Source organism: Prinia subflava, chromosome 5 (assembly GCF_021018805.1).
Source record: "Prinia subflava isolate CZ2003 ecotype Zambia chromosome 5, Cam_Psub_1.2, whole genome shotgun sequence".
Lineage (NCBI taxonomy): Eukaryota > Metazoa > Chordata > Aves > Passeriformes > Cisticolidae > Prinia > Prinia subflava.
This window is the reverse complement of record NC_086251.1, coordinates 26,762,818-26,790,373: the sequence shown is the minus strand read 5'-3', so window position 1 is coordinate 26,790,373 and position 27,556 is coordinate 26,762,818. Positions and strand designations below refer to the sequence as shown.

The 27,556-nt window shown below is 39.7% G+C and overlaps 1 protein-coding gene across 1 annotated transcript in view; it reads left to right on the top strand.

The window, feature by feature from the left end:
- The window catches only part of SPTBN5 (spectrin beta, non-erythrocytic 5), a 91,384-nt gene that overhangs the window by 29,168 nt on the left and 34,660 nt on the right, over window positions 1-27,556 (top strand). Inside the window, exons 27-35 of the mRNA XM_063398587.1 lie at window positions 896-1,028; window positions 1,851-1,996; window positions 3,186-3,300; window positions 5,213-5,323; window positions 6,440-6,619; window positions 10,508-10,711; window positions 11,860-12,009; window positions 22,614-22,718; window positions 23,710-23,895. Coding sequence (XP_063254657.1) covers window positions 896-1,028; window positions 1,851-1,996; window positions 3,186-3,300; window positions 5,213-5,323; window positions 6,440-6,619; window positions 10,508-10,711; window positions 11,860-12,009; window positions 22,614-22,718; window positions 23,710-23,895 — 1,330 coding nt within the window. The remainder of the gene's footprint in view (window positions 1-895; window positions 1,029-1,850; window positions 1,997-3,185; window positions 3,301-5,212; window positions 5,324-6,439; window positions 6,620-10,507; window positions 10,712-11,859; window positions 12,010-22,613; window positions 22,719-23,709; window positions 23,896-27,556) is intronic.

Here is a 27,556-nt window from a genome sequence, read left to right as displayed (position 1 = left end):
AATCTTGTTTAAGGTTGAAAAAGTAAGAGCATCTATGGAAAAATCTGAATGAAAAGTTCAGAAAAAGAAATAATCTAGAAATATCACAATCCTTCTGTGTGTTGAACACAGAAATATTTTGTTTTCATTCTTTCTAAATGTTAACCTGGGTCTTGTGGTGCTTTACTGGTGCTCTGGTTTGCACCTCTGATCTGCATTCTCCTTGGGCTGGACTCTTAACAAGTTACATCTCTTGTGATGAACATTTGTGACTCAGACTGGGAAGCCAGATTCCTCTTTGTGTATAATGTAAATGGTCCTGGAATATTTGCACAATGGCAGGCTGGCAGATGGAAAAATGATTTTTTTTCCTGTGGAAGCCCTGTAACATGTCTGGCTGAATTATAAAATAATCTAGACCATTGGAAATATGTAACAGGCTGGAGCAATTCTGCCAAACAGGTGATATAAGAATTACATCCAAAGGCTTTCATAGCATCTGCTTTCCTTTCCTGATGCTCAGGAAATATTTCATTTTCATTTTCACAAGCAATTCAATTATCTTTAGAAATACAGATCAGGACAGATCTGGAAAAGAATAAAGGGTATTCTTTGTCATGGAAAGAAAAAAACCAGCAAAAACAATAACAAACCCCAACCAAAATCAAAAACAGAGCAAAGAAAGAGCTTGGGTAGGCACAGTGCTCTTCTGGGAAATTCAGCTAATGAGATAAGCACGACCTGGATGACAGCTGTCATCCTACAATCCTAATTTCCAAATCTGAGAAACTGTCAGCTCTTCCACTACAGAGAATGTGTCTTGATGGTGAGAAGTTTTGGAGATTCATTGGAAGAAACTTACTGATCGCCCTTCTCTTGTATTACTAATTATATTATCTTGTCTCCTTCCCCCAAGAGGAAAGAAGCTCGATGAAACTCTTGTCTTGCATGAGTTTCTACAAGAATATGAAGATCTGGAAGACTGGATCACTCAGCAGAAACAAGCAGCCAGCTCTGAAGACTATGGAAATGATTATGAACATGTTTTGGTGAGTTTTTTGAGTAACAGATAAAAAATCAAATAAATTGTAAGTAGTGAGACTGCAAACAGATACTAAGATTGTCCTTGAAAACTTAGAAGATAGAGTAAGAAATAAGTATAAATAACTGGAAGATAGGAAGAGAAAAGGGCAAAGTGGATGGGAAGGATTGAAGAACAGGCAGCATTGCATCCTGTTATCATGAGGGATGAGCTGTCTGAAACCATTGCATGAGAAAATGTCTACACCTTCAGAGAGAAAATCCTTTCTATTTTTAATAAGTAGATATTTCAGTATAGTGTCCATTTTGGGGTTTTTTGTTTGTTTGTTTGTTTGTTTTAATTGTGACTGCTGATATACAGACCTCTCTAGGTATACCACTTCACATGGCATAGAAACCAATCTAATGTCAGTCTGTCAGTCTACAAATCACTTACCTTTCAGAATCTTCATTTTTATAATTTATTTCAAAATATCTTGTGTCCTAAAAACCAGACTACATTATCCATTTACAGTACTGAATACACATTTGCAGCCATTAAGTAAAAACACTTGATTTTATAATTGAAATTCATTGTACATAGAATGTTTGTTTCTGTCCCCAGTAAAAACACTTCTGCCTCCCATCTGCATCACAAACCTCATGTTTTACTAAGAGTTTGAAGCTCCTCATGGTCTTTGAAGGTAGAATTCAGTCATTCTCTGCAGTTTCTCCATCTCTAAGTATTATCAGCTTAATATCTGTTTTTTTGGCCATGTTCTGATAGATGAGCAGGTATGTTTGGAAAAAGAGGGCATTCAAAAGGGTTTTTCTTGTTTTCCCTTCTAAAGCAACTTTGTGCCAAATATGACACATTCCGACACCAGTTGGAAGCATCTGGGAAAAGAGTCGTGGCTTTCCAGCAGCTGGCAGACAGCTTGCTGAACCAAGGGTATTCTGAGTCCTGGGAAATTCGGCAGATGCAGAAACAACTAAGGTAGGAGCCTTGTGTTAGGTCTAAAATACTTTGTTCTTTCCATTTGTTATTGGGGAGGAATTAACAAGAAACTAGGAAAGGATAAGGCGTGTCCTCCTTATTCTCTATTTGCAAATTGTGTGGTTTGCTCACTGATACAGAGTTGCTTCCAGCCTCATTTAAAAACAAACATCATCTACTTGCTGGTTTTGGCTTTTAAATTGCTTTGGCGGCACTTTACAAGGTGAACTTCCTTTGCCCTTTGAAACAGGATCACCAGCTGAAAGGCTCAGAGTTTAGATGCTTTTTTTTGCTTCTTAATTGCAACTTTGAATCCCATGACTGTTCTGCAGAATAACATTAAGGTGCTCTGAGCTTGTTAGTTCTGGCATCAGTCCAAACTGGCCCAAAGGAGAAGTGTATCTGCAGGCAGTTGTGGTCACCACAGAATAAGACAGTCATTAAGCTATTAGAGAGTGTCCAAAGGAGGGCCATAAGGATGATGAAGAGCCATGAGGGGAAGCTGTGTGAGGACTGGGTGAGGTCACTTGGTGTGTTCAGCCTGGAGGAGACTGAGGGGAGATCTCATTGCAGTCTGCAACATTCTTGTGAGAGGAAGAGGAGGGGCAGACACTGATCTCTTCTTGCTGGTGACCAGTGACAGGACCAAGGGAATGGCCTGAAGCTGATTCAGGGGAGGTTGAAGTTGGGTATTAGGAAAAGGTTCTTCACCCAGAGGGTGGTTGGGCACTGGAACAGGCTGCCCAGGGAAGCAGTCACCTCACCCTGACAGAGTTCAAGAAGTGTTTGGACAAGGCTGTCAGATGTATGGTGTGATACTTGGCGTGTTTTGTGCAGAGCCAGGAGCTGGACTTCAATGATTCTTGTGGGTCTTTCCAGCTCAGGATATTCTATGATACCATGACTCAGTCCTCCAAGTACTGCATATAAAACCTGAAAAGTCAATTGAGGGGGCAACTCTTAAATAGCACAATTTCTTTAAGTTCCTGGAGCAGACAGGAGGATCTGTAGGACAGAATAGGGTGAAAGACATGCTGCCATTCAGAGAACCACCCCAACGGAATTTAAAGGCAGGAATTAAAAATTAAGCAAGGACAGGTTTTATTTTCAGTCTTTCTTCAGATTGTTGGTCACCTTTATTCCTAGTTTAAATGTTTTACATGGTTGTTTTCCCCATTCTACCTTGAAGAAACTCCTGGGAGGAGCTTTTGGAAATGACCAGATTACGAGGTGAGCGGCTGAGAGGTGCTGAGGCGATTCACAAGTGCTACCAAGATCTGACAGATGCTCTGGCCCATATCGAGGTAAAAATTAATAGGAAAATCTCATATAATGCAAACTTTATTTCAGATTTTTCTATTGAATATTCTTATGATTTGCAGCTTTCTTACTGCTGAATTCAAAAAAATTCTCAGTAGGAAGCCAGTGTGATTACTCCTAGCATTAAAAAAACAATCCTGGGTAATCCTTAGACATTTGACTGGTTGCCTTATGAGAACCGTTGGTGAAACCAGGTGAAGCTGGAGTTGCTGATCTGTGGGAAAAGCTGAGAAGATCAGGGCTTGAACTATGGAGCCTCACAGTGCAATGCATACACTGATACTGTTTGCAGTCATCAGGCCTAAGAATCTACTGCCTTTCCATGGTGGTTCTTTGTACAGTGTTGTAGTGTTGTGTGTGCTGAAGAACTCTCCTGTGAAAAGTCATTTGTTTGGATTACAGTGGCCATTAGCCTGGAAAATTGTCAGGCAATCATGTGACCTGATGTGAAAAGCTGAGCCAAGAATCTTTTCTTCTCATTCCAGTGCCCAGTACTGGCAATAGTTTCAAACAGTCTCAGCATAAGAACTACGGGGAGAAGTCCCCCCCAAAAGTCTTCAGCCTCCTGTTTTATCTGAGCATCCTGAAGAATTTCACAGAGAAACCACATCCTTGCTGTAATGAGAGGTGTGGTTTCCCTAATGCAGATGTTTACAGGAGGCAGTGATCCAAGGGGTTCCACTGTTTGCAAGGCAACAGGGCTTTGTTTGGTTACATGTGATGAATTTCTTGTTTGTGTTGGCAGAGGCTGCCCTATTCAACCACATTATTCCTGTTTTCTTCCTCTGTCATGAAGAGAAAATCAAACATACTATTTCACCATTTAACAGCTAGGATTTTCAGAAACTGGTGCTTATTTAACTTCAGTGATGAAGTAGCTAATGCTGAGACAGTGACAAGTAAGGATTCAGAAACACTTCATAGAGCGGGTGTTGGTTTATCCCCATGCTGAGTTTGGTCCAGGCAACCACTACACCCTTCTTGCATTGCATCTTGTTAACAGCTTCACACCAGGAGGAAGAGCAGTCATCTCCTCCACCCTTTCCTCTGTGCCCTGGTCAGAAGCCTGTCAGGGAAAAGCCTGTTCTCACAGGAACATAGTACTGGAAGATCTTGTTTAAGTTACCAACTCCAGTGCCACTGTAGTATAGGCAACTACAACATGCATCTCCTTTTATAGAACCTTACCAAGATGCACTGTTGGTATCCCAAACTAGCTTGTGATTCTGTTGCAGTAATGAAGTTCTTCAATGGTAACAAATGTTCTGCTAATTTTCCTTAAATTGACCTGGAACAAATTTCTAATAATTTTAGCAACAGTGCTTTTGTCCAGCTGAAATGCCTTTTCTTTTTGCATGCATTTCCAATGCATGTGTGGGTAACAACTAAATCCCTTCAGAACCTTTGCTGAATTAAAAAAATGTTTTAAGTTTCCATTTATGTAACGGTCCCTCCATTTCTCTCATCTTTATAGTAATCTTTCTTGTGCATCTATAACTAAACTTTTATCTAAAGATGGTTCACAGGAAGACCACCTGTATCTAAACCACCTGTTGCTTGTTAATGCTACTTTTAAGGATTCACTGTCACTACAGTAGGTATTCAAGACTGATTCCCAACACAAAGCCTGTGACATATTTTCTTGTATTGTCTGATCAAGGAAAGACACAAACCTTAATTTCTAACAGCCCATTTGAGTAGTTTAGCCATTAAGATATTTAGAAGTGAGTGACTAGGAGAGATTTTTCTGGCTTCCTTTCAGCTATCATAGCTGAGTAACTCAGAATGTCCTCAAGTGTGCAGTATGAATTACAGTGCCCAATATTATTTAATGTAGGCTTGTTTTGCTTGGAAAGCAGGAAGAAACCAAAGTTTTCTCTGATTTCTTCCTTCTAGGAGAAGTCCAAAAGCATTCCAGATGATGTTGCTAAGGACATGAGAGGTGTGCAAGCCCAGCTCCGGAACCACGTGGCCTTGGAGCACGAGCTCTCTGGGAATGAGCAGCAGGTAATGACAGCATTTGTAGTCTTCAATGTGCAACCAAAGTTCAGGTTTCCAAGATAAGCATAAAAATAATTTAGTATGTGAACCAAATTATTACTGTCTCTCACAGAAAGCCTGGAAATCTCTGGGGATTTTCCTTAGTTTTCTGGGGTTTTTTTGGTTTTTATTTAAATTCAAGGTCTGATGGCAGTGACAAAGTAGGTAATTAAAACTTTTTAAATAAGTCACATACTGTAATAGCTACTGACTATTGAAGTGATTCACAGGGATATTTTTGATCATGGTTTGAAATGTAGGATTATGCCAGGCCTTGTGATATGCTTATTGTCTTCTTCAAAGTGTTCCAAGTGATTACAAGGAAAAATCTAGAATCTGTTTTATGTGAAGAAAAAATTATTATTGGTACAAATTGGACTGTGAGAAAAAAGGATGGGGCTCACAATACAAATATGTAAAATTTTAGCTCACAAGAACAGCTGACTTGTATATGGAAGACTTGATTTGGTTCAACAAGTCAATAAAACCAGTATGAGTTTTCACTCCTTTGTTTAATACCTGTAATAGTATTCAACAGTATATACAGTGTAAAACACAGAATGAATTATATCGAGTTTACTGAAGTTATCCCAGTATTAATTATCAGTGACCTCAAATATTTTGGGGCAGTAACATTAGAATTGATCCCGTCAGCTTCTTCTTACTTTTAAGGGTAAAAAAGCATGAGACATGCATGAAAAGAATGTAGTCACAGTTAAGCTATATGAGGTCAGTGAGGGTTAAAAAAAGGAATGGTTGGTTATTACTTGAATTATAATAGCAATTATAATACTACTTTTGTTATTCATCTAATAAATGGTATAGTAAAAAAAGAAAAACAAAATCTGCCTCTGAAAAATCACTGTTGTGATGAGCCTTGGCAAACACTGGATGTCACTATGACTCCGTAGAACAGACACAGTAGCAGTTTTGGTTTAATATGAGAAAAGCTAAATCAGAAAATGTTGCTTGAATTGTATTTTCACGTACAGAAAAGATAGCCCTTCTCAGAACTTTTCCAGCATTAGCAGGACATCCACGGTGCTCTCCTTCTCACCCTCTCCTTCCATCCCCTGTGTACAGCTGCAGGAGCTGATCCACTCTGCAGACCACGTGCTGCCCCACTGCTCCCAGAAGCAGGTGGGAGCCCTGAAGGCAAAGCAGCAGGCAATAGTGACCAACTGGAAGGCCCTGAAGGCCAAAGTGGGACAGCGCAGGAGACTCCTGGAACAAGCCTACAACCTTTATGAGTTTCAGGCACACGTAAGCACTTCTGCCCTTTTGTCCCTCGCTACTCAGGGAAGGGTTGCCTTGTGTGTGTGAATCAGAGGTGCACTTCCAAGCTGGAAAAGGCTGCAAGTGATCTCTGTGTTATCAATCAAGCATTTAGTGTTCATAGATATTTAGAAAGGTGTTAGAGGATAAGGATCTTTTATAGAGGATAAAGATTTTTTGCCTTCTGTAAGAATAGAAGCTTCCATCCAGAGGTGTAAGGAATAATTGTCAGCTGTCAGAAGAGGTCACTGCTTTGCAGTAGTAATCTTTTCAAAGACTTTGCAACTTCCACTGAGTAAGAGTGACAAAAAGAGATGTTACTTATAATGCATAAAAGTTTGTTCTCTGTCTCTCAATTACCCCTTACTTACCTCATGGAACGTATCAAAAACAACTCACTGATTTTTGCACTAACCTCTCAAGCTGCTCAAACAGTGACATGGATATATCAGCACAGCATCATAATCAGCAATGCACAGCAGCTTTGAGAGCTGTGCATTGCTCAGAGCTCAGCAGGTCACTGAGCTGTGATTTGCCATGGAATACTTTGCAAATGTCAGTGGTCTCAGTGAAGGCACTTGAGCAAAACCACTGCAGAGCAGTAGATTAATGCTGTAAGCACTGTAGCTGTTAAACCAGCAAGAGTATCCCCTTATATCATGAAGGGAGTTGCTAATGTAGACTTCAAGAATACATTTACATTTTTTTATTCTTGAATTGTTCCAAGTGTAACAATTGTGTTAATTCAAGATGCCTCTGGTAGTTCCTATTCTGCTTCCATTTTTAGTGGGAAGCAGGGAGTGTCCACAGTATGTTCACCTGGAAAAAACTTGCTGCAGATTTGTCTTAGGGTTGTGATCTGGGATCAAGACCACAACAGAGTGTACATGGTTCTCTCTTCTTAGCATGAGAGACAACTGAACTGAATTCAATTAATCCACTTTAAGTCTCTTACAAGTGTTTAAATCAGCATTACCTGTCATATTATATAAAAAGAAATATCATATAGTTAGAGATAAAGGATATTTATGGCAGTTTGGGGATTTTGAGGGTTTTCTTGCTTTGTTTTTTAACAGTTACAAGTTCCAGTATCATGTGCAGAACTTTTGATGGGGAAAATTAGTGTGATTCTACTGGTGTAGGTGAAAAGTTTATTTGCCCACTGTCTTTCTAACAGTATCTAGGAGTAATAGGAAGAACAAGGCAAACTTTTAGAATGTATTCTATCATGTATTACATTCTTGAAGTCTTCAGCCTGGAGGCGTCTTGATCAGGAGGTGGATCTTGGTGGATTTGACCATCAAAATGTAGTCACTCAGAGTTCACTCCTTTATTGATTTATTTTATAGCTTACATAATAAATTTAGTTTTTGACTTCAGATGGAAAATGTTAAATTGTCCCCCCATCCTGTGGGGACAATAATTTTTGTTACTGGAAGGATGTAAAACACCTTTGGTTTGAATTTTGTCTGAAATGTGTGATGTATCCTGTGATCTGAATGACAAATCCATAGCTCATTTCTCACTCTGTTAGTGTGTCCTTTGATCTTCATGACTCTTAACATCATAAAACAAAATGACAAACCATGTGACCATATTCTCAGTGACGTGTCTAGATGGGACTATGCCTCAGGCAAATCCCTGGCTCTTTGATGTCAGGCTGATGGCAAAAAGTATTCCCAATCCTCTCAATTTTCACCTCCTTTCCTGACAATAATTTCTGAAGAAGTGAAGAGCTGGTTCTGCAATTTGGTAAGCCTGTCTTCCTGCCCAGATGGGACAAGGCAGGATCATGCAGCCATGGGTAATAACTGTAAGAATTTCAGAAACTTTAGAGTGGGTTAGAGCAGTTTGCTGCAAAATATCTCCCAAACTGCTGAATGCAAAGAGGCAACTTTGCTACCTTTCCTCTTTCAGCTGTGCCAAGAGGTGCACAAACTAGATGATAGTTAGTCACAGCTGTTCAGAGTACTTTTTATCATTTTATTGTTCATATGCAGTCCACAGGGCTTTTTCATTAAAAAATTATGCACAGATTAAGCAAAACAAACAAGAAAAAAATCAATTTCCATAAAATGGGAATTCTGCACAATCATCTAGGCTATCTCCTTGCACCCCATCAAGTATGATTTTAATAGAATGAAATAGTAGGGCTGGGCCTAGCTGACAACACACAGCAGAGGGCTTCAGATCTTCCATGGAACTTAGTCAAGGGAGATGACTGCAGACACAGACTCAAAGTATTTCTAAGTGATCTGAGGCTCTTATTCTGAAGTTAGTGCTGGGGTCTGCATGGTCAGAGTCAGGCTCTGCTTAGGAGTTTCCTGCAGACTGATGCCTACTCTATCCTTAAATATTGCTGGCAGTGGCAGTCCAGTAATTTCTTATTGGTTCCATTGCATTATATATCCTGAGGCTTATGGATTTTTTCCTAATGCTTAACTAAAAATCTCAGGGAGTTTTAGACATTTGTGCCAAGTGCAACGTCAGTCTCTACAGTTACATGCAGCTGTGTGAATGAATTAGTTGTAGAAATGGAAATCATGCCAAAACATGTGCACTACCATGGGCCCCTTTAAAAGGACTACAGTCTTTTAAGAGTCATTTAGTAGCTGTGTTCTTTTGCTTTAAAAAAGCGACATCTTGGTTCTAAAGCCTAAAGTCAGGACCCCAAATTGGCCAGTTTAGATTTTGTGGTGCTTTTCTGAATTTTTTTCCTGGCTGTCCTTACAAGATTTTGATGATATGAACAAAAATCTATCATAAAATAGAGCAGCCAAGGATCTATTTCCATTACATAGTTTCCTTCAGTGAAAATGCCAGTGACAATTTAAAAGAGAAAATTTTAGTTCTCTGCAATAAAAGAGAATTTTTCTTCAGCACTTACTATGAATAATAGTATTTTAAAATATATTTTATAAACCTGAAAGACCATTTACTACCTAAAAATTGAATCAACTAATCTAGACATAGTTAAACTATAACAATATTTAATCATCATATATCATCCCTTGGATATGCCTCACAGTCCTGTTTTTACCAACTGGCACATGAGAAAAAAACTCCTACTGCAAATTCAAATAAAATGCCAGAAGTAAGTGGCTGTTGAAGATCTAGCATCAAATGAAGAAAAAGACATACAGAGAACACTAAATTATTTTTGCTTGCACAGTTTTCTTCCACCACAGTTAAAAAATAATCCTCAGGGATTTGTTTTAGCATTTGCATGCTCATAATTGCTTCAGACATTTTAAGTTATTGCAAATATATTTATTGATTCATCCGATTTTGAAAGCAAACTAGCATGACATACTTGTTCCTCCCAGTCTCAGTCCTACGGTTCCACAAACCAAGGGCTGAATCTGTCTACCTGATATGCTTGTGCAATTTCTTCTGACCTGTGATTTACCTTTTTCCCATTTCTATTAGAGTGCATTTGTTCTTCACTTGAAAATTCTGACTCTCATTTTAGAATATGTGCATAAGCTAATTTTCAAACAGACTTGTAGTAGCCAAAGTTTTCACAGAAATATAGGATGATACTGGTTTTTTCCTTTATGAAAGAATAACATCAGAAAATACTTTATGGAAGTTGGACTAAAGGGCAATAAATGATATCATGCTGACACTGATGTGATATGACAGTTTGATTATGATATTACAAACCATGTAACACAGTATATAGGAATTCCTGCAGTTATGTTGTCACCCTTATGAAATGCATAGAAGTACTGCAAGCACTAATGAAATTTCTTATTTATCTATGATTTTATTACCTATTTTTCATTTAAAGTTGAAGAGTCAGCCTAAGATTTTCATGCCCACTAACCTAAGCTTGAGCCCTAACCTCAATTCTCATATTTTCTCGGGTTGCAGGTGTGGGACTATTTCTTATGGACAGCAGAAATAGTAAGGGAAATGAGAGCCAAGGAGTCTATTCGGGACATATCCACCAGCAGCCTGAGACTCACCCAGCATCAGCAGCTGCTGGCAGAGATCGAGGCCCGGGAGGAGAAGTACGAGCACGTTGTACAGCTAGGACAGTCCCTCTTGCGAGATGAGGAAATGCCATCAAAAGAGGTAATTGGAACTCCTCTGAGCTCAGTCATACATATTCAGCTCTGGACCCCAACATAACTGTGATTCTATATTGTATCACAGTGTGAGATACAAAAACCTGCGCGCTCACTTGTTCCTGTGCGTGACCTACGTTTGCCTCAGTATGTTACCTACCTTGGGCACAAAAACACCTGTTCCATCTCTAACTTCAACAGCAAATGCGTGGAGGCATCTCCTGAAGGTCCCCTGCAGCAAAGCTGGACTTTTTAAAGAAGTTCATCATGTTCTGAGCCATAGAGTCAGTTCTACCAGCTTCCCAAACTGGATTTTCACACACAGGATACACTTCGTATTGCAGTGGTATACCCACATCAGAACAGTCTGGACAAAATTCTATCAACCAAAGAATGAAAACACTCAAAACACTCATTTGAGAGAGTTTAAAGATTGATTGAAACATTTTCTGTAGAAAAGAATTACACTAGTAAAATATACTCCCTGGAAATGAAAGATTTAAATCAAAATGTCAGCTTACTCAAGACAAATATCTTCTAAGATTCTCACAGCATTTATTTCTTTTCCAGTACCTACCAGTTCATTTCTCCCCTGATAATTCATTAACATGTCTCTTGACTACCTTCAAAAAAATGCAGAGCTTGTGCAAGTTACTCTCCCATCTCACCAAGCTATTTCCTGAAAATTTGCTGAATATTGCACTGTATGACTGTGATAACTAGGAATCTTTCTGACTGTGAAGTCCTTTGCCTATAGAAAAAGGTAGGAAAAAATCGTTCATAGAAGGCTTATGAATATACAATATTTGAATGCTGAAGTTATATGAAGTCTAATCTTGTGGCATGAATTCACTGACTAGAAGAATATGCTGCATTGATAATTTATATTTCAGCATCTGTCACATAAAAATTTGAAGTGTACACTGATGTGTGTGCTGTAAGAAGCACTTCTCCATTGCAGAAAAGAGGCACCTCTGATACCTCTCTGCCCAAACAGTAGTGCTAGAGCTTGTTCTTTCTTTTTTTTCTGTTTAATAATTTTGCTGCAATTTAAAGGGATTATCCACCACTCCGCTTAATACTTTCTTCTCTCAATTTACCCAGATCATGGGATATAAAGACCAACACAAGTTTTTAACTGGAAATTTTGTTCAGATTCAGCAGAAGCTACAGGCTTTGTTGGAAGAGAAGAGAAATGTTTACAATGCATGGAGACAGAAGAAGGAGTGGCTGGAGAAAATACACCAAGAACAAATGTTCTACAAGGATTGGGATCACCTTGACATGCTCCTGAACTCACAGGAGGTGAGCAAATTATAAACTTGAAATAAGCAGTTAAAACTCTTCAAGCATATAAACTCTTTCAAACTAAAAGGGCCACTACTGTTCATCAACATCTTGAAATCCTTGTGCCTGTGTACAGACAAAACAGTCTCTTTTATTGGTGTTGTTTGCATTGTGGTATCTCTTGGAGATTGTAGCAAGGTGCAAGAAGATCTCCTTTCTCATGGGGCTTGGGTGTGGAAACAGAAACAAAGAGATGATTCCTACCTGAAAGATAATTCACAGCAAATACACATAAGAGGGAACACATGAGCATCACAACAGAAGAGGGAGACAAGAGTCCAGTATTAGTCCACTTTACAAACAGATCTCAGCATGCCAGCTGCTTAACCACTGGTAAATTTTGTAGGATTCAAAGAGAAAGGAAATTGCAAAGAGGGTTTGAAGGGAGTTTACTTCACAGGTGTTGCTGGAATTCTCACCTCAGGCTGAGACTTATGCTGGGAAAATGCAACTCAGTGGAAAATGGATGTCAGCAGTGTGAGTTAATAATAGAGGGAAGTGTATTGACTTCTCAGTCATGCAAGGGCATTGATATGAGTGTGTAGAACAATGAAAGAATTTGTAAGGAATACTAACTTCTGTTTGATGCAGTTGAGAAAACAAGCTATGAAAAAGGCCCTCTTGTGAAAAAAGAAGGCAGATATAATCCATGCAAGAAGACAGAAGGATGTTCTTATTGCCAGCATTTTGCAGCTCTTGAAATAGACTTTTTTACCATTATTGAATTATATTTTGTCTTTCTTGCACTTTCTTTGAATCATGTAACTATTTTAAAAAGTTCCAGTTTGAGGTCTGGCATTTTCTGTTACAAAACAGTGCAGTCACTCCGCAAATTGGTGAATCTATGGACTGCTGCAGTTGTGCTGGGACTTGGCATGAAGACCACATCAATGGGTTGCAGGCTGCCAAACTGAAGGATTGACGCAATGCTGGAGGAGGTTGCACCACTGCGTCATTTCTTATTAAGGAAAAATAATTCTTAATTCTCCAAGACCACTGACAGCAAAATATAATGGCTCTCATTTTGTGCTGAGCTCTCTTTTCCACCAGAGCTTTGCCACTGACACTAAATCCTTTTGGAAACTGACTCTGAGCTGTGCTATACAGTGATATTTAAGCCTTTGTGGCACATGGACCTGGAGTTTTCTGCTACTCCTTCCTTGAAGGAAACGCATGTCTGCATAATCCCTTATAATTAGTTCTTTTGGTAAGTGTGGCCTGCATTCTAGAGTCTGGGACATGAAGCAGAGCATTTCACCTAGGTTCAGGTTTCTGGAATAAAATATTACACAGTTCTGCCCACTATTTGTTGCTTATACAGCAAATGACGTGATTTGCACTATCACTACAGCGTCTGCTTTGATCTACATGATGCAGGGGTAAATGTGTAGGAAGCTACTGTGGGTAGGTGATTTTTTTGCCCCTCAGTTGCAAGTCCTTGTTACAAAGTCTGTACTACTCATATGTAAAAGGGTAATGCACCTGGCATTCCTACTATGGCCCCAGCCCTTTCTCTACAGTAAATGACACTTCAGATTACTTCTTTGTTCAGATGTATTTGCCATTGCCATAGGTTGTGACATAAGCTGTAGACTGCCACAAAAGTGGTGGGTGTTCATCAGAGACTAGGTAAATTCTCCTGATGGGATCAGAAACTGCAAGTTTCTTCAGCCAAAGCAAAGCCTGAGAATGAAGATCGTGACCTTGAGGACAATGAGGTGCAGTTCTGTTATCAGAATCTTTTTCCTACGTATCCTCTCTATGAACTTCCAAGGAGTCTGGAGCTCAGTTTTCCCCACTGACACTAAGCATCCAGAAGGTGGAACAGTAAAGTGTGGATACTCAGCTGTCCCTTCCAACAGCTCTTCATACAGACCACACTTTTCAGTCAAGCTATCATTCACAGCTGCCACCATCTGCCATGTAGATTAAAATAAAAAAATTGACAGTGGAGTGATGTTCCTTAGTCACCACCTGGATTTCACTTTTCTGCAGTTGAAGAACTCTTGGAAGAGAAATCTATTTCTTTTGGCTTGAACTTTGTTACTACTATGTAAACTTAAAATGTGGCTGCACAGTGATACAGACAAGCAGGATGATAGGAAAGCAGTTTTTTCTAACATGTTTTTAAAAAAACTCAGCCAGGGCGTCAGCTGAAGACTCTCAAACCATTTTCCCAATGGGAATTTCCTCATTTACTGCTTTCAGAGAGGACAAAAGGAAAAACACGTTTGAAAAGGATTCCTATCAGGCAAACAAATAGAAGTATTCTCGCCACCTTTTGCATTTCTTCTGACTTTTCCATTTGAGTCAAGGCTCAGTTATGTGCATTTCACTTCTTATGTCTGCAAAATGTCTGTGTAAGGAAGCATGTCATAACTTTTCAATCCTGTTTTGCTAGTACTTCATATGCCATAGACCAGAAGCAAGACACGGGGGAAGGAAGAAGGTAACAGAGGAGTATTTTAAACTAAGAACTACTACTGAGAATTGCTCTTTCATTCACTGTCTGTGCCACAGTAACAGGTTTGACTTTAAGCCAGCATCTTCTATTACATCCAAGTTACTTAAGCCTTCAAAGGATTTCTGCACAATATCATCTGCCATTGTTCCGTGCTAAATAGAGCACATGTGAAGAAAATTAGGCAAATATCTTTTTTTTTTTTTTATGAATTCAGTTGTGCCATCAAATAGAACTTCTGTAGGAATCTCTTGTAAGAACTGCAAACAGATCTCATCATGCAGAATGCAGACAATTAACAGCTGAAAAACGGAAAGAAGGAAAAAAATCATTTTTGCTCTGAGCAGAAACTGTGTTCAATACTCTCTGCTCTGTTCTGATCACAGCAGCAGATCCATTTCTCAGGTTAGCTGCTTTTCTTTTTTTCACAGATGAAATAGCAGCGAGTTTGCGGGCTGTCTCTGGCAGGCACTTTTGGCTCCCTCCTACTCTGTCTGCAGTCTCACTGTCAGAACACTCAGGGAGCAGAGCCGTGTGCTCTGTAATTTATCTTCCAGCCCATCCCACACTCATATCGCTTTGCAGACATGACAAGAGGTGGTAGCAGTTTCGGAAGAGCTGAGATTTTTTTATTTTGAATGTGATTTTTTTTGGTTCGTATTTTGCTTCCTGGAGAATGTTTATTCATCTCTCATTCCTTTGCTTCAGAGGAAGAATGGAAATTTCCAGTGCCAAAGGAAAAAGGATTAGGACTTGATTTTAAGCACAGGGGGAAAGGCAAGCTTCTGTGGCTTTGAATTTTGCTTCATTTAGGACTAAGCCTCAGAATGTCATACAGGGACCAGCGCTGCAAACCTTCATCTGCAACCTACATCTCCACCATGGAAGTCCTGCTCTCCTCCTGCAGAACGACCCCACCTCCTCCTTTTGAATCTGCTGTGCAGGACAGGCCTTTTCAAAGGATGTCAGTGCCAGCTTGGCATCCTCCTACTGGTCAATCAGCTGCCAGGCTTGCTCCAGGAAATGCCATCTCACCACCCAGCAGTGTGTCTTACTGTTCAAGGCTAGATGTCATCCTGGCACACGCAGACCAGAGGAAAGCTTTTGGGAGCACTAGTCACTGTGTCAGTCCTTCTGATGAGACATCCACATGTTCCTGTGCTTGCAAGGATCCTTGGGGCCATGGAGGTGAGAGGTCTGGCACTCAGTCAACATCTGCACCTTACAAGCAATATTCAAAAAGAGAAAAGAGTGTTCATCGTATTTCCCATGGAAAAAGTGATCCCTTGAAGCTTGTTCTGTCTTTGCCCTCTGATGTTCTTTCCTGCAAAGCTCCGTCAAGCTGGACATCACGCCTAAATGTTGATCTGTCTGCTATTCCAGCTGCTTCCATGCTCCACAGCAAAAATCTGCATGCATCCTTGGAACCCTGTGATTCACTGCCACGCCAACAAGGCTGTAGCCAGTGCAGTGTCCAAATGTCAGACCTCCACACTTCAATGAAGCTTTACATTTCAACGTGCAGCTTGATGATAAAACCTTTTCGAGCAGGTTCCCATGGAAGAAGTCATGCTCATTCAAGTCTGCTCATGCCACAATTAGAGAAGGTTCCTGAAAGTCCCTCTGGTCTTTCAACACAGTCCCAGAAACCAAAACAAGATTTCCCTTCAGGTGGGTCACCAGCTCTTCAAATCACAAGATTTCATGTGACTTCCTCCAAGTATCCTGGCCTTCCCCAGAAGACTTTATCCAGAGATATATGGCTGTCCCCAGCTGTGCTGACAGGAAGAGAAAATTCAGCTAGTGGAAATGAGATCATGAGCAAGGATTTAAGTCCAGAGCTGATTGTCTTTCAAAATTACCCCTCACCTAGGCCAGAGTTTAGGAAGACTCCATGTGATGGTCTAACACCTGCTCACCACAAGGTCTCCAAAATCACCTTGATATTTGCCACTCCTTGGACTGCTATGCCTATCCAGGTGGTAAGAGAATTTAGAAGAAGCCCAAGTCCAAAAATCTTTATCAAGACACTTGATTCAGGTAGAGCTGGTCCACTCCTTCACCCTATGGAGATTGGGGCTGGCCTCTCGCTATCAGTGAACCCTGTTTGCTGCTCAGGATTGCTTTCTAGCCATTGGACAAGATCTGGTTTGAGACCTTCCCTGGAAACATGCACTGTAAAAAGTGTATGCCCTGACAACCTGGTGGCAAACATGCCAGCTCACAGCACAGCTTCAACTCACAGAGACACAGAGCGCCCAGGGTGTCCATCCATCGCCGTCAACATTGCATCCTTTGGATCTGGGAGGAGAGTGGTGAAGATCTGCATTCCATTCTAGGAACATTTGCAAACAGAAGATCTAAGCTGTGTGATGTGATCCAAGCTATTTGGATTTCTTTTTGTATGCATCCTGCCATGTTCCAACTCCCTAGGGATGACTTGCAAGACAATGAGAAAGCTACTTGTGTTCTGCTGCCACCAAGGCTGCAGCTACACCTCGATCCACACTGAGTGAAGATAAGGACTCTGCTCTAGAGTTTCATTTGAACCATTGGAATGCTGTTGTTAACTCTGCATGCAACTGCTGACAGACTTTGCATGGTTGGGCCATAGTGCTCAGCATTTTGAAGATTCAAGACTTCAGAGCCAAGAGCTGGTTTTCTTCTCTGCTAGGCTGGACTTGATGATCTCATCAGTTCTGTGATTCTGTAGTCAGTCTGGGACCTGGAAAAAATCCTCAGTGTAGTTTTCCTTAGTTCTTTTCTGTTTCACTGTTTTAATTTCTTTACTTGTCAAATTATGCTATATTTCTAAATGGTTAATTCCTGGGTTTGTAACTTTAAAAGTAAGGCTTGCTTTCAAAACCCAAAGTATTTCAGTATGTAGGAAGAAATCACTTTTTTCCCCTCATAAAAAAGGAGAGGTACCACCCTTTCCTGAGGGAAACAAAGGGAATTTAATGTCCACAGCATGTCAAATTTGGATATCCCAGCAAAGTTTCTACCAGTAAAACTATGGGAAGTTTCTGAGGAATTTAGTCTCCTTTCAGACAAATGTTTCATAAGTAAATATTTAAATGATGATGTTGTATGGGTATAAGATTCTGGTCTAACACCTAATACAGAATAAGGATCAATACTGTGAATTTTGAAGAAGGAGAAAATAGGTGTGAGAAAGCAACCACAGCAGTTACCAGAAAAACATCAGTTTTATCTCTGTGTTTTTCCCATATATATTTCCAATATCAGATAAGTATATTCTTATGCCAAGGAGACAGCATGCAGTGGCAGGAGGGAAGGAAACTTTAAGTACATTTAACATTAGAATTCTGCATATAGAGGGTGAGGACAGACACCAATAATACAGAGATGTCTGTACGATAGAAAAAAAGTATGTTTTCTTTTTATAAAAAATTTTAGCATGTTTTATTCCTCTTGTGGTATGATACCTTCTTATAACTTTTACTGAAATGAAGCATAGTAAAACATTTTTGTGAACCTTATATAGTCACGGTATCAAGAACATTTACTTACTTTGTTAAAGCAAATTTCAGATTATTTTCATTACTATTTCTAGTATTTACTTTTATCAGAATTAAGTCAAATCAAACCTTATTCTTTTCTGTCTCAACAGATAGTTTGGACTTGCTTACATGCTTTAAGTCAAGGTTTTTAAAACTGATAATAATTCAGACTTTTAGTATGTGGTTAGAACAGAAAGATTTTCTGTGGCTTTCCTGCAATCTCAGCAGCAAGCCCATGGCAGGCAGTGAGGGGCAAAATCTGTGGAGCTTGTTATACTGTGAAGAGCAAAAGCAAACAAAGGAAGTGGATTTGCACAAATACCTAAAATATATTTTATTCTAGAGAAATAAAAACTGCTCTTCTTGGAATATAAATTTCTTTTGGGGCTGTGTCATTTTCCAGTGCATGTAAATGTGTAGTTGTGGCATTGAGAGAACATAGTTATAATAATGACTGAAATGTTTCATTCAGTATTTCTCTAAAAGCTAGAGCTGGCAGATGCTGTCGCATAACTGTGTAAATAGTATTGGTTTATTTAAAATGATTTATTTTTAATTGGACTTTGCTTTTAATTCTGTATTAACTTGTATGAAAGAGGTCTTTCTGGCAGCAACTATGCAATTAACTCAGAAATAAGGAAAAACTCCAGTTCAGTAGGGTTAAAAACTCTTATTTCTATGCTTTACATTGTTAATGACTTGAAAATTTATTCCAGAAAATCTCAGAAATCTCAAAAGTCATTTTGTGGTTTTAAGCATCTCTGAAAATCTTCACCTGAAAAGGAATCTCTTTTATAGCAAGTAACCAAGCCTTTTATGCTTTTTGTGGCTGAATATTAAATTCCCTAATTTAATAGGCCATGATTCCTAATAGAAACTAACTTGAAATAAAGTTTATACCTGATGTACTCTGTGGGAGACCCTGGTAGGTTACCTGAGGAGAGCTGTGCAGTGTTTTGTATTTGAAATCAATGTGTCTCATTCAGAGCAGGGTTAGGAGACCTGTCTAAAAGTCTGCCAAAAAGTGAGGTAATTGGTGACAAGCCAGCACTGGGGCATGGGAGACAATTTTTATTCTGCTTTCAGACTGATATAACAAATGCTTGAATGAAAAAAAATGTTGTGGTTCTGATTAGAGCAATGGCTGTCATAAGATTTCTGTGGAAAAGACAAATAGAAAATGTTTATCTCAGCAGCTCTCCAGGCAGCAGCTCTGTTGGTGCTACAGAGGCTGCTCTCCTCTGAGCACGTTGCCATTGCCTCCCCTGCAATATGTGCAGCCACTTCCCTTTGGCAGAAATTTTCTTTCTGAGCACCAGTTTTCCTACTTGGTATCAAAACCTGGTTGCCAAGAGCAGTTGCACAGGCTTCTACTTGGAGGACTTAGTCCAAAGCTTTCAGTAGTCAGGAGGACTTTTTCCCACTGCTGTAACATCCAAAAGAATTGAGCTTTCAATGCCCAGTGTCATCTGTGCTCAGTGGATTTCAGTGGGAGCTAGGCACTGAGCTCTCCAGTGATAGCTGCTTATGAGTCACCACCCCACACCCCTGCTCTCAGATGTCTCTGTTCTTTTTCTCTAAGGAAAATAACCATCTTCACCAGCAGATGTCCCTTGCCTTTCTCTTCCATATACGAGCAGGAAAACTAATAGCTGACCCTTTCTTCAGGTATCAATTTCACTGCTAACAGTTACAAAATAGAAGTTCTGGAGGTAAATATTTTTTGACCAGAAATGGTAGATAACCCACAAAATATATCAAGAAGCTACAGAATTTTTAAAGCAGGGTTTAAAACACCAAAATAGAGATGAAGCATGTGGCTCTATGTCTGCGTTAGCAGCAGTGATGTAAATACAGATGGTAATTATAAGTGGTTTAATAAAGAATTACAGTAGATAGACCTGGATCCTACACATTTTTCTTCAAAAGAGCAAGCTAAATCCAGTAACACCCTAGAAAAATCTCTCATCATTTCATGCACTTGATGAGTAGGATAGATCAAAGGATTAAAGTTTGAATGACAGAGTATCCACCTTCTGGTGCGGGTTGTGTGTAACACAGAGGCTTAACAGAGGCATTAATGTATTTCTTTAGACCTTCTGGTGAATCATGGGCCAGACTTACTATAAACTTAGGCCTGTTGTACAGTGGCCTTTCTTTCTTCTTGACTGTAATTACTGCGATGGGAATGGATTAGCACAGAGCAGTTTGCAAATCTGGCCTGCGCATGGTATTTATCTGTGCATTTTTCTACATATGCAAAATATTCACTGCCCAAAAATGGGCCAGAACATCAGGCCAAGTCTGGCTGTCAGTCCTCTTATCCACAGCCACCAAAGAGGGCCGAGTGGTGGCACCAGTAAAAAAGTCCACCGAGCAGCTGAAGGTCAAACATCAAAGCAAGGTGGTGGCTGAAACATGGGGTCGGTCCAAGGCGATCAGGGCAGGATCAGTGCACCCCAGTGCAGTTCAGGAGGGACTGATGGCCAGGGCTGAGCCTCAGAGACATTCCCAGATGGGAGCAGGGCTCCATCCAGGGCCTCTTAGTGCAGTCAGACCCTGGCAAGTAGGTGTGGATTACCCTGCACTGTGTTCAAACTTGGGAGCCTCTCCTGCAGAAGATGCCCTGTGAGGTTAAGCAGTCATCCAGAGAATGAACATTATGGCTGGTTTTCTAAAATAGCTGTCAAAGAACATCTTTGCCCTCTTATAAAAAAACACCCTGTAAGACTGCTACAGGACTGTGATGCTTTGCAAAGCAAGATTAATCTCTCTAGATGGTTTTTTTGTGTGTGTGTGCACATCTATGGCTTAAAGGCACAAATTTACCCATGTCCTTTACTAGCCCTTTTCCAAAATGTTTAGCAATTTTGCTGTTTCACTGATTCTATTCCGTTTCTTTCCTGCATCTAAATTCTTTCATACTATATAATTGATTTCAAATTCTTCTACCATTTCTGTTAATTGCACTTTACCCAGGCAAAGTTGCTGGTTGGAATTTCTCATCTTTGTCCAAAGACTTGTGATTCCATGAGCTCACAAAATGGATTACACATTACACACTGCTGATAAATGCAGACCCTCACAGCAGTCTGATTTCCCAAAGTCTGTCCAGCCATAGCCACTTCAGTGTGAACCTTATCCAGGGGTAGTCTTTGCTCATGTCCCATCAGAGCCTGTAATTGGGGATTTTTTATCCTGCTATTGTCTCATCACTGAACAAGAAAAAAGCCTGTGGGCAATTACATCCAATGAAAAATAATAAATTCCTGTCAACCTGCAGAAAAACATAGGGTTTTCTTGATAATAGATAACTATATTCTTTATTCTTTTTCATTTGGCAAAAATGAGTACAACAGAATATATGGGACAATAATTGGGCCATCGTTTTTCTTAACACTGGAACAGAGTAAGGGAACACTGCAATGCCTTTGAGACATGTGTGAATTAGTTGGAAAATGTGCACACTTGCACAATGTTAAAAGGTGCAGAGGTCAGATTCCTTAAAACAGCATTTGGTATTTTGGATTAAAGTCTTTCTGCATCAGAGATTGACAGAACAGGCAGTAAATAAAATCAGTGCAGGTAAGTTGGAATGATGACCTGAAAAAATGACAGGTGTAATGCACTTGATACAGGTGCCAGCTATGACATCTTTTCAGGAGCAATCAGCTGCATAAGTACAAGATGGGGACAAGCTGGTCTGACATCAGTTCTTCTGAAAAGTTTCTAGAAGCTCATAGTGAACCTGAGGTGAACTTGAGTTCATGGTGTTGTATAAAAGACCTGCACTATATGCAGGCACATGCTGAAGACTGCAGCTTGAAAGGCATTCTGCTGATTTCACAGCCTTCACTCTGGCAGCCTTATTGCTTATTGCCACTTGTTACATCAAGTCTCAAAATAAATGGAAATGGAGAAAACTCAGAGGAGAGCAATAAGAATAATCAGAATCAAAAAGACACAGCTGTTGTAGAATGATTGATCAGATCACTGTGGTTTTAACCTAGAGAAGACAGAAATCCCAGAATGCAAAAAGTCTACAAATATGCACAAGGTTGAAGCAAACATAGAAGAAATGATCTCCTGAGTGTGAAGAAGAGGGCAGTATGTAACTAGGTGTAGCAATAGCCATGCATTTTCAGGCTAGATGTTTGAAAAATCCTGCTTGTGGTTGAGATAATAAAGCACTGGTTTAAGTTGCTCAGGCAGACTGCAAAGTCTCTGTTATGGGAACTCTCCTAAGAAGGAATCATATGGACATCTGTCAGACATGACAGCGGTCTTGCTTGGGATTACAAGGGTGGCTTAGACCTCTGTAATTAATTGCCTTGTGACTTAGTGATTGTGATAAGGACTGATAGGTCACCTTCTTTAGCTAGACCAGTTAATGCTTCTCTTTCTTGCTCAAAACCATGGACTTCTAATAATTTCTAGCTTCCATTGCCTCCTGTTCCTTTTTTTTTTTCCCTCTCTAGTGTATTCTCAGCAGCAGAGTTAATACTTCTTCTTCCTTTTATGAATCAAGATTAAAGGATAATTAATTCACTGAGAAAAATAATGAACTTTTTTTATAGGTTTGTTTGAAAAGCAGTGACCTCGGAAGGTCTGTAGATGAAGTAGAGCAACTGATAAGGAAACATGAGGCTTTTGAGAAGCTTCTGGCATCACAGGATGAGAAGGTAAAAAAATAAACAACAAATATTCTACCAGCTAGAATTCTATAAGCTAAGATTTTATATATAACTTTTTTTTTTTATTATGGTAACATTTTGAATTGGTGGCAGGTGTGAAATGCCTGATATGCTTGAACAAAAGATAAAATGGGGATCATAGCAAAATAAGAGGCAGAGCATTGGAGAAGAACTGTCAAAACACTCCATGCCCAAATCCTTGCAACAGATAGGAAAACCACTCAGTAAGCAGAATAGGGGGCCTTACAAGCAGAAATATTTAAAGCAGGCCATATTGTATTATGGATATCAGAAGTTTCTGCTTTTTTTAATTTAAAAAATAGTGACTTTTAAAGCAAGTAAAATAGAGTAGGTATTTTACAAAATGCAGTAGGCATTTTGACATTAAAAGAAGTTGTCAATTTACTTAAATATGCATTTGGTGTACAATAGCTGTACCAAATGGGCAGCCTCTCTGCACTTCAGATACTAAATTGCTCACCTATGTGTAAAGAATTTGCCTGGCTGGTGGCTACTGCTGTAATCACCCAGGCTAGGGCTAAGCTTAAATCTGTGGCTGTGCCTGGGTTCCTGAGAATGAACTCCCAGGACTCTTGCCAGCTCCCTGCCAGACTGATTGCTCATTTTGAGAGCTACATTACAACACCGGGTTTCCAAAAAGCAATAAAATCTGACCATTCATGGATGTCATGCTTGCTCCGTGATTCCTTGCACTGGATAATCAGTGGCATAGGGACTCCTGGAGCTACAATTTTAATTAATTTATGTAGCCAGGATGCACCACAGAGTACAATGACAGTAATTTCATAGATATGACATGGTACAGGGTGAGGAGGAATGCTGGTTAACTTGTCCCAGATGTTCTTGGTTCATTACAGAAAAAAAAAAGATAGTATTTTAGCTATGAAAGGAGCTTTATTTTGTTTCTTTCACACCACTTGGAAACATTAAAGTAATTTCAGATCTGTTGCCTCCCCAGATGATGTCTCTTCAAGAACAGGCAAACAGGTTGGAAAAGGCTGATGGACTGGAAGGGCAAAAGATTCAGCACAAACTGGATGTCATTCATAAGAGGAGGCGTCAGATCAAGGATCTGTCACAGAGCAGGAGAGAGAAGCTGCAGACTGCCCTTCTTCTGGCACTTTTCTACCAGAACTTGGAAGAGGTAAGAGGGTTTTAGCCTGGGATGGGGATGTAAAGCAGAGAGACCACCTACCTCTATTGGATGAAGTGCTTACTCTTGCCAGACATTATTAGGTGGATGGATGATCCACTCTGGTGTGGCAGCTCCTGCCACACTCGTGCAAAAGGATGCTTCAATGCCATTCCTGTTGCTATACTGTTATTGTGGCATTGTGCCCATTACAGCCACTTCACTCATCAAAAGCTCTGCTAAAATAAAACAGGTGAAAGGAAAACTGCAAGCCAGTACATATTTTTCCTTTGGTGGGGAAGAAAATGTATTTCAAGTCAGGATGAACACCAAGTGGAAAGCATTATGGCCTGGGCACCAAGCTTTATTAATGGGTGTTCATTAAAGGCCTTCAAAACACTGCTGTGACTCAGCACAGCTCTTGAGCTACACTGTACACTGGCCTCTGCAGAACATGCTGAGCTCTGCTTGTCTCCTGTCCTGGCCTCAGTCCTGTAACTGAGTAGCTCTGCCCTGTCACTACTGTTGGAAAGACAAACTAGGTCAGCCTTTCAAAGGGCAGCACAACATGTGTGACTGAGAACAGTGCTGGCATAAACAAGAGCACACAGACCCAGGGGCACATTTTCAAGCACTCTTGCTGGTCTGGTATTCACCCCTTCTGCTGCTGTGTCCCATGCAATGTCCTCAATGGTTTACAAAACCAGAGCCATCCTTTTTTTTCTTTTTCTTTTCCTTTTCCCCCTTTCCCCTTTTTTTCCTCTTCCTTTTTCTTTTAATAGAATTTAACAGAAATTATTTATACACCCAAATATTAACTTGTATTATTTGGTTGTACTTTTATTATCCCATGATAGGAAAGTAATGAAAATCCACTAGTAATGGCCTATCCACCACTTGGACTAGCAGAGGGGACTGGATGGTGCATTGCACAAGGGTTATAATTTCCAAAGAGAGATTTCCCAAAATCCTCTTGGTAGAGAAATTGTCAGTGCCCTTCTAGAGATACAATCAACCCCTTAGGTAGGAATACTTATGCATTTCTTTCCATCTCTCTGTAATTTCAAATCAGTGCTTGGGCTGGGGTCCCCCTTCATTCTTTCACACATTTAGATTTGGCCATGCATAGTGAAGAACATTTCCCTATTCTCATCCACTTTCTCCACACAAATTCAGCCAAGAGTTCTTTGGGGAGTTTTTGCTCTCAGGTTAGGTGCTCATTTACCTCACCAACTTAGAATCATTGCCTCCTGCTGTAGAATGTGAATGTCATCAAGGAATTGAAAACCAAAATCTTACAGTAATACCTTTCTTTCTCTTTGTTGGATAGGACAGAATGAAATGTTCCATTTGATTTTAATTATATTCTGGGTGTGCACAAGTTCATGTATGAGAATGATCTGTATAGGAAGGTTAAATTCGGAGATGAGTTTTGAGTTTGGCTGTGAAATCAATGAGATCATTGCTTTTTCTTACTCATTAAGAGAACAAGACCCACAGCTCAAATCCCCCTCCCCTGAAAACTCTGTCCTGCAAACATATTAAGGAATTTCTATTGATCAAACAGGATTTTTTGTGTCAGCTGAAATTAGTGACCATTGTCATCATTAAAATTCTTCTAGTTACTCTCCAGAAGCAATTACATAGAGAACTACACACATTAGTACAAATACTCCACAATAATTAACTCAAGAGATCACCTGCAGTTTACGAAATAAAACTCACCCTTCTACAGTAGAAATATGGTGCTTTTGTCTCACAGAAAGAAGTGGGACAGACTTACAAGCTACCCTATTGCCAAAAAGTCTATAGCTCAGTGTTAATCTGGAAGGCAAATGAGCAAGATGCTACTTAGAAATATGTGTATTTATGTTATAGCAGAGGGAATATTATAAGTTAAAAGTTTTGACTTCTAAAGCTGGCTCTGGGTTTTAACACTGAGTCTGAAACTTGCTCATCATACCTCCTTTTCCTTTCACACTGTACATAAGAATAAAAACCGTTTACATCTTTATCTCAGGGGAATGAGAGACTCATTTGTACACCCAAATATTAACTTGTATTGTTTTGTTATACAATCAGTTGTTATCTCCAGATGTCTGGAGCAGGCACATCCCTTTATATGCTTTACATGCTTCTGTCATTAAAAAAAATCAGTGTAATTTACTGTTTGTGTTTGTTACAGTAACTGATATTTTTAAAGAGTAAGTTTCTAAGTTGGTAGTGCCCACATTTTTTATGGCTCCCATAGAAATAAATCTGATCTTGTGCCTATACTGAGCATAACACTAGTTTTTCTGTTGTCTTCAATGAAGTGAAAATAGCTGTCCAGACAACTGCTAAATCTTTCCATTGGAAGATCTTGGGAAAACAGAGCAGCTTTGCTTCACATCTGAATGTGGGCATGAGGCCAGGAGAAGGATCTCTCACTCTCTAGAACCATCTTAAACAAGCCTTAAAATAAACCAAGGCACTAAGAGTGCAGATGTTCAGTCTATCATTAAAGCCACTGCTTCTAATTAAAAAGTAGGAGACAAACCAACGTTAAAGTCTCTTTATCCTGGGGATTGGGTTGTTTCTCATTCCAACTGTATGGATGAGGCTCCCATTCAAATGAAGAGTCACTTAAGTGACACTGAAGCATAAATGCATGGCTGGGAATGGGAGAAGGCCATCTAGGAGGGTGTTGGAAATTAAAGCAGCACATGACAGTGTGTAGCCCTGGGCAAGTTTGACGTGGCCTGTTTGAGTCTCTAACTGTGCTTTGGAGGGGAACAGTTTCTGGAGAGCACGCTGCTAGGGAAAGCTATTTCTGTTATTGTTTATAGAATCTCAGCAGCTGAAGCAACATTTGAAATCATTAATTAACAGAGAAAATCCTCCAGCTGACAAGTCTTGTGTGCATGAAGTGCACAGTTCCATAAGGACAGCCAAGATATTTTGAAACTAATAAAGCTGCCCTTCAATTTGAAGCTCTTGTGTTGTCAAAACATTACATTACTTCAGTGCACTGAGGACAACAGGATCAGTTACAACATTATGTCAAGTGTTCAGTTCCCAGTGTTTTGATGGATAGAAAATATTTCCCTCAGTGCTAAGGGCTAAAGTTCAGCAGAACTTAAAGAAATTTGTGGAAAACTTTCTATCCTATTCTTCATTTCATCCTACATATTTTTAAATCCCCTTTAAAATTATTTCTTAAGAGAAATATATAACTTTTGCTTTGTTAGCTCTCACAAACCATCTGCTTTTCTGAATCTGATGTTCCTGTCCTGACTAGACCATTTTGAATTTTATGAAGTATAAAAGCAAAGACAGTTGTATTTCCTTTCAAATATTCTAACTAGTGCTTGGGCCCCATCAGCAAATCTTTATTTGCATTGCATTTTCCATTTAGTTCTCACAGCACCACTGACAAGAGGAAATGTTAGTGCTGTTTTATAGATGAGGCACTGAGTTCAAAAGAATCTTTTACCCAGTTTGCAGGTAGGTCAATGGCAGAGATATCAGATGAAACTCAGAGCCCTAAACCGCCAGTAGTCATAATCTCATTTTAAATGTGAACCATGTTAAGGCTCAAGGATTCTCTCTGCATACTCTAGAAGACTCTATAATCTGTTAATGCTTTGTGATGAAATCTGAGGTATTCAACGAATTTTTCATAACTCCTGTG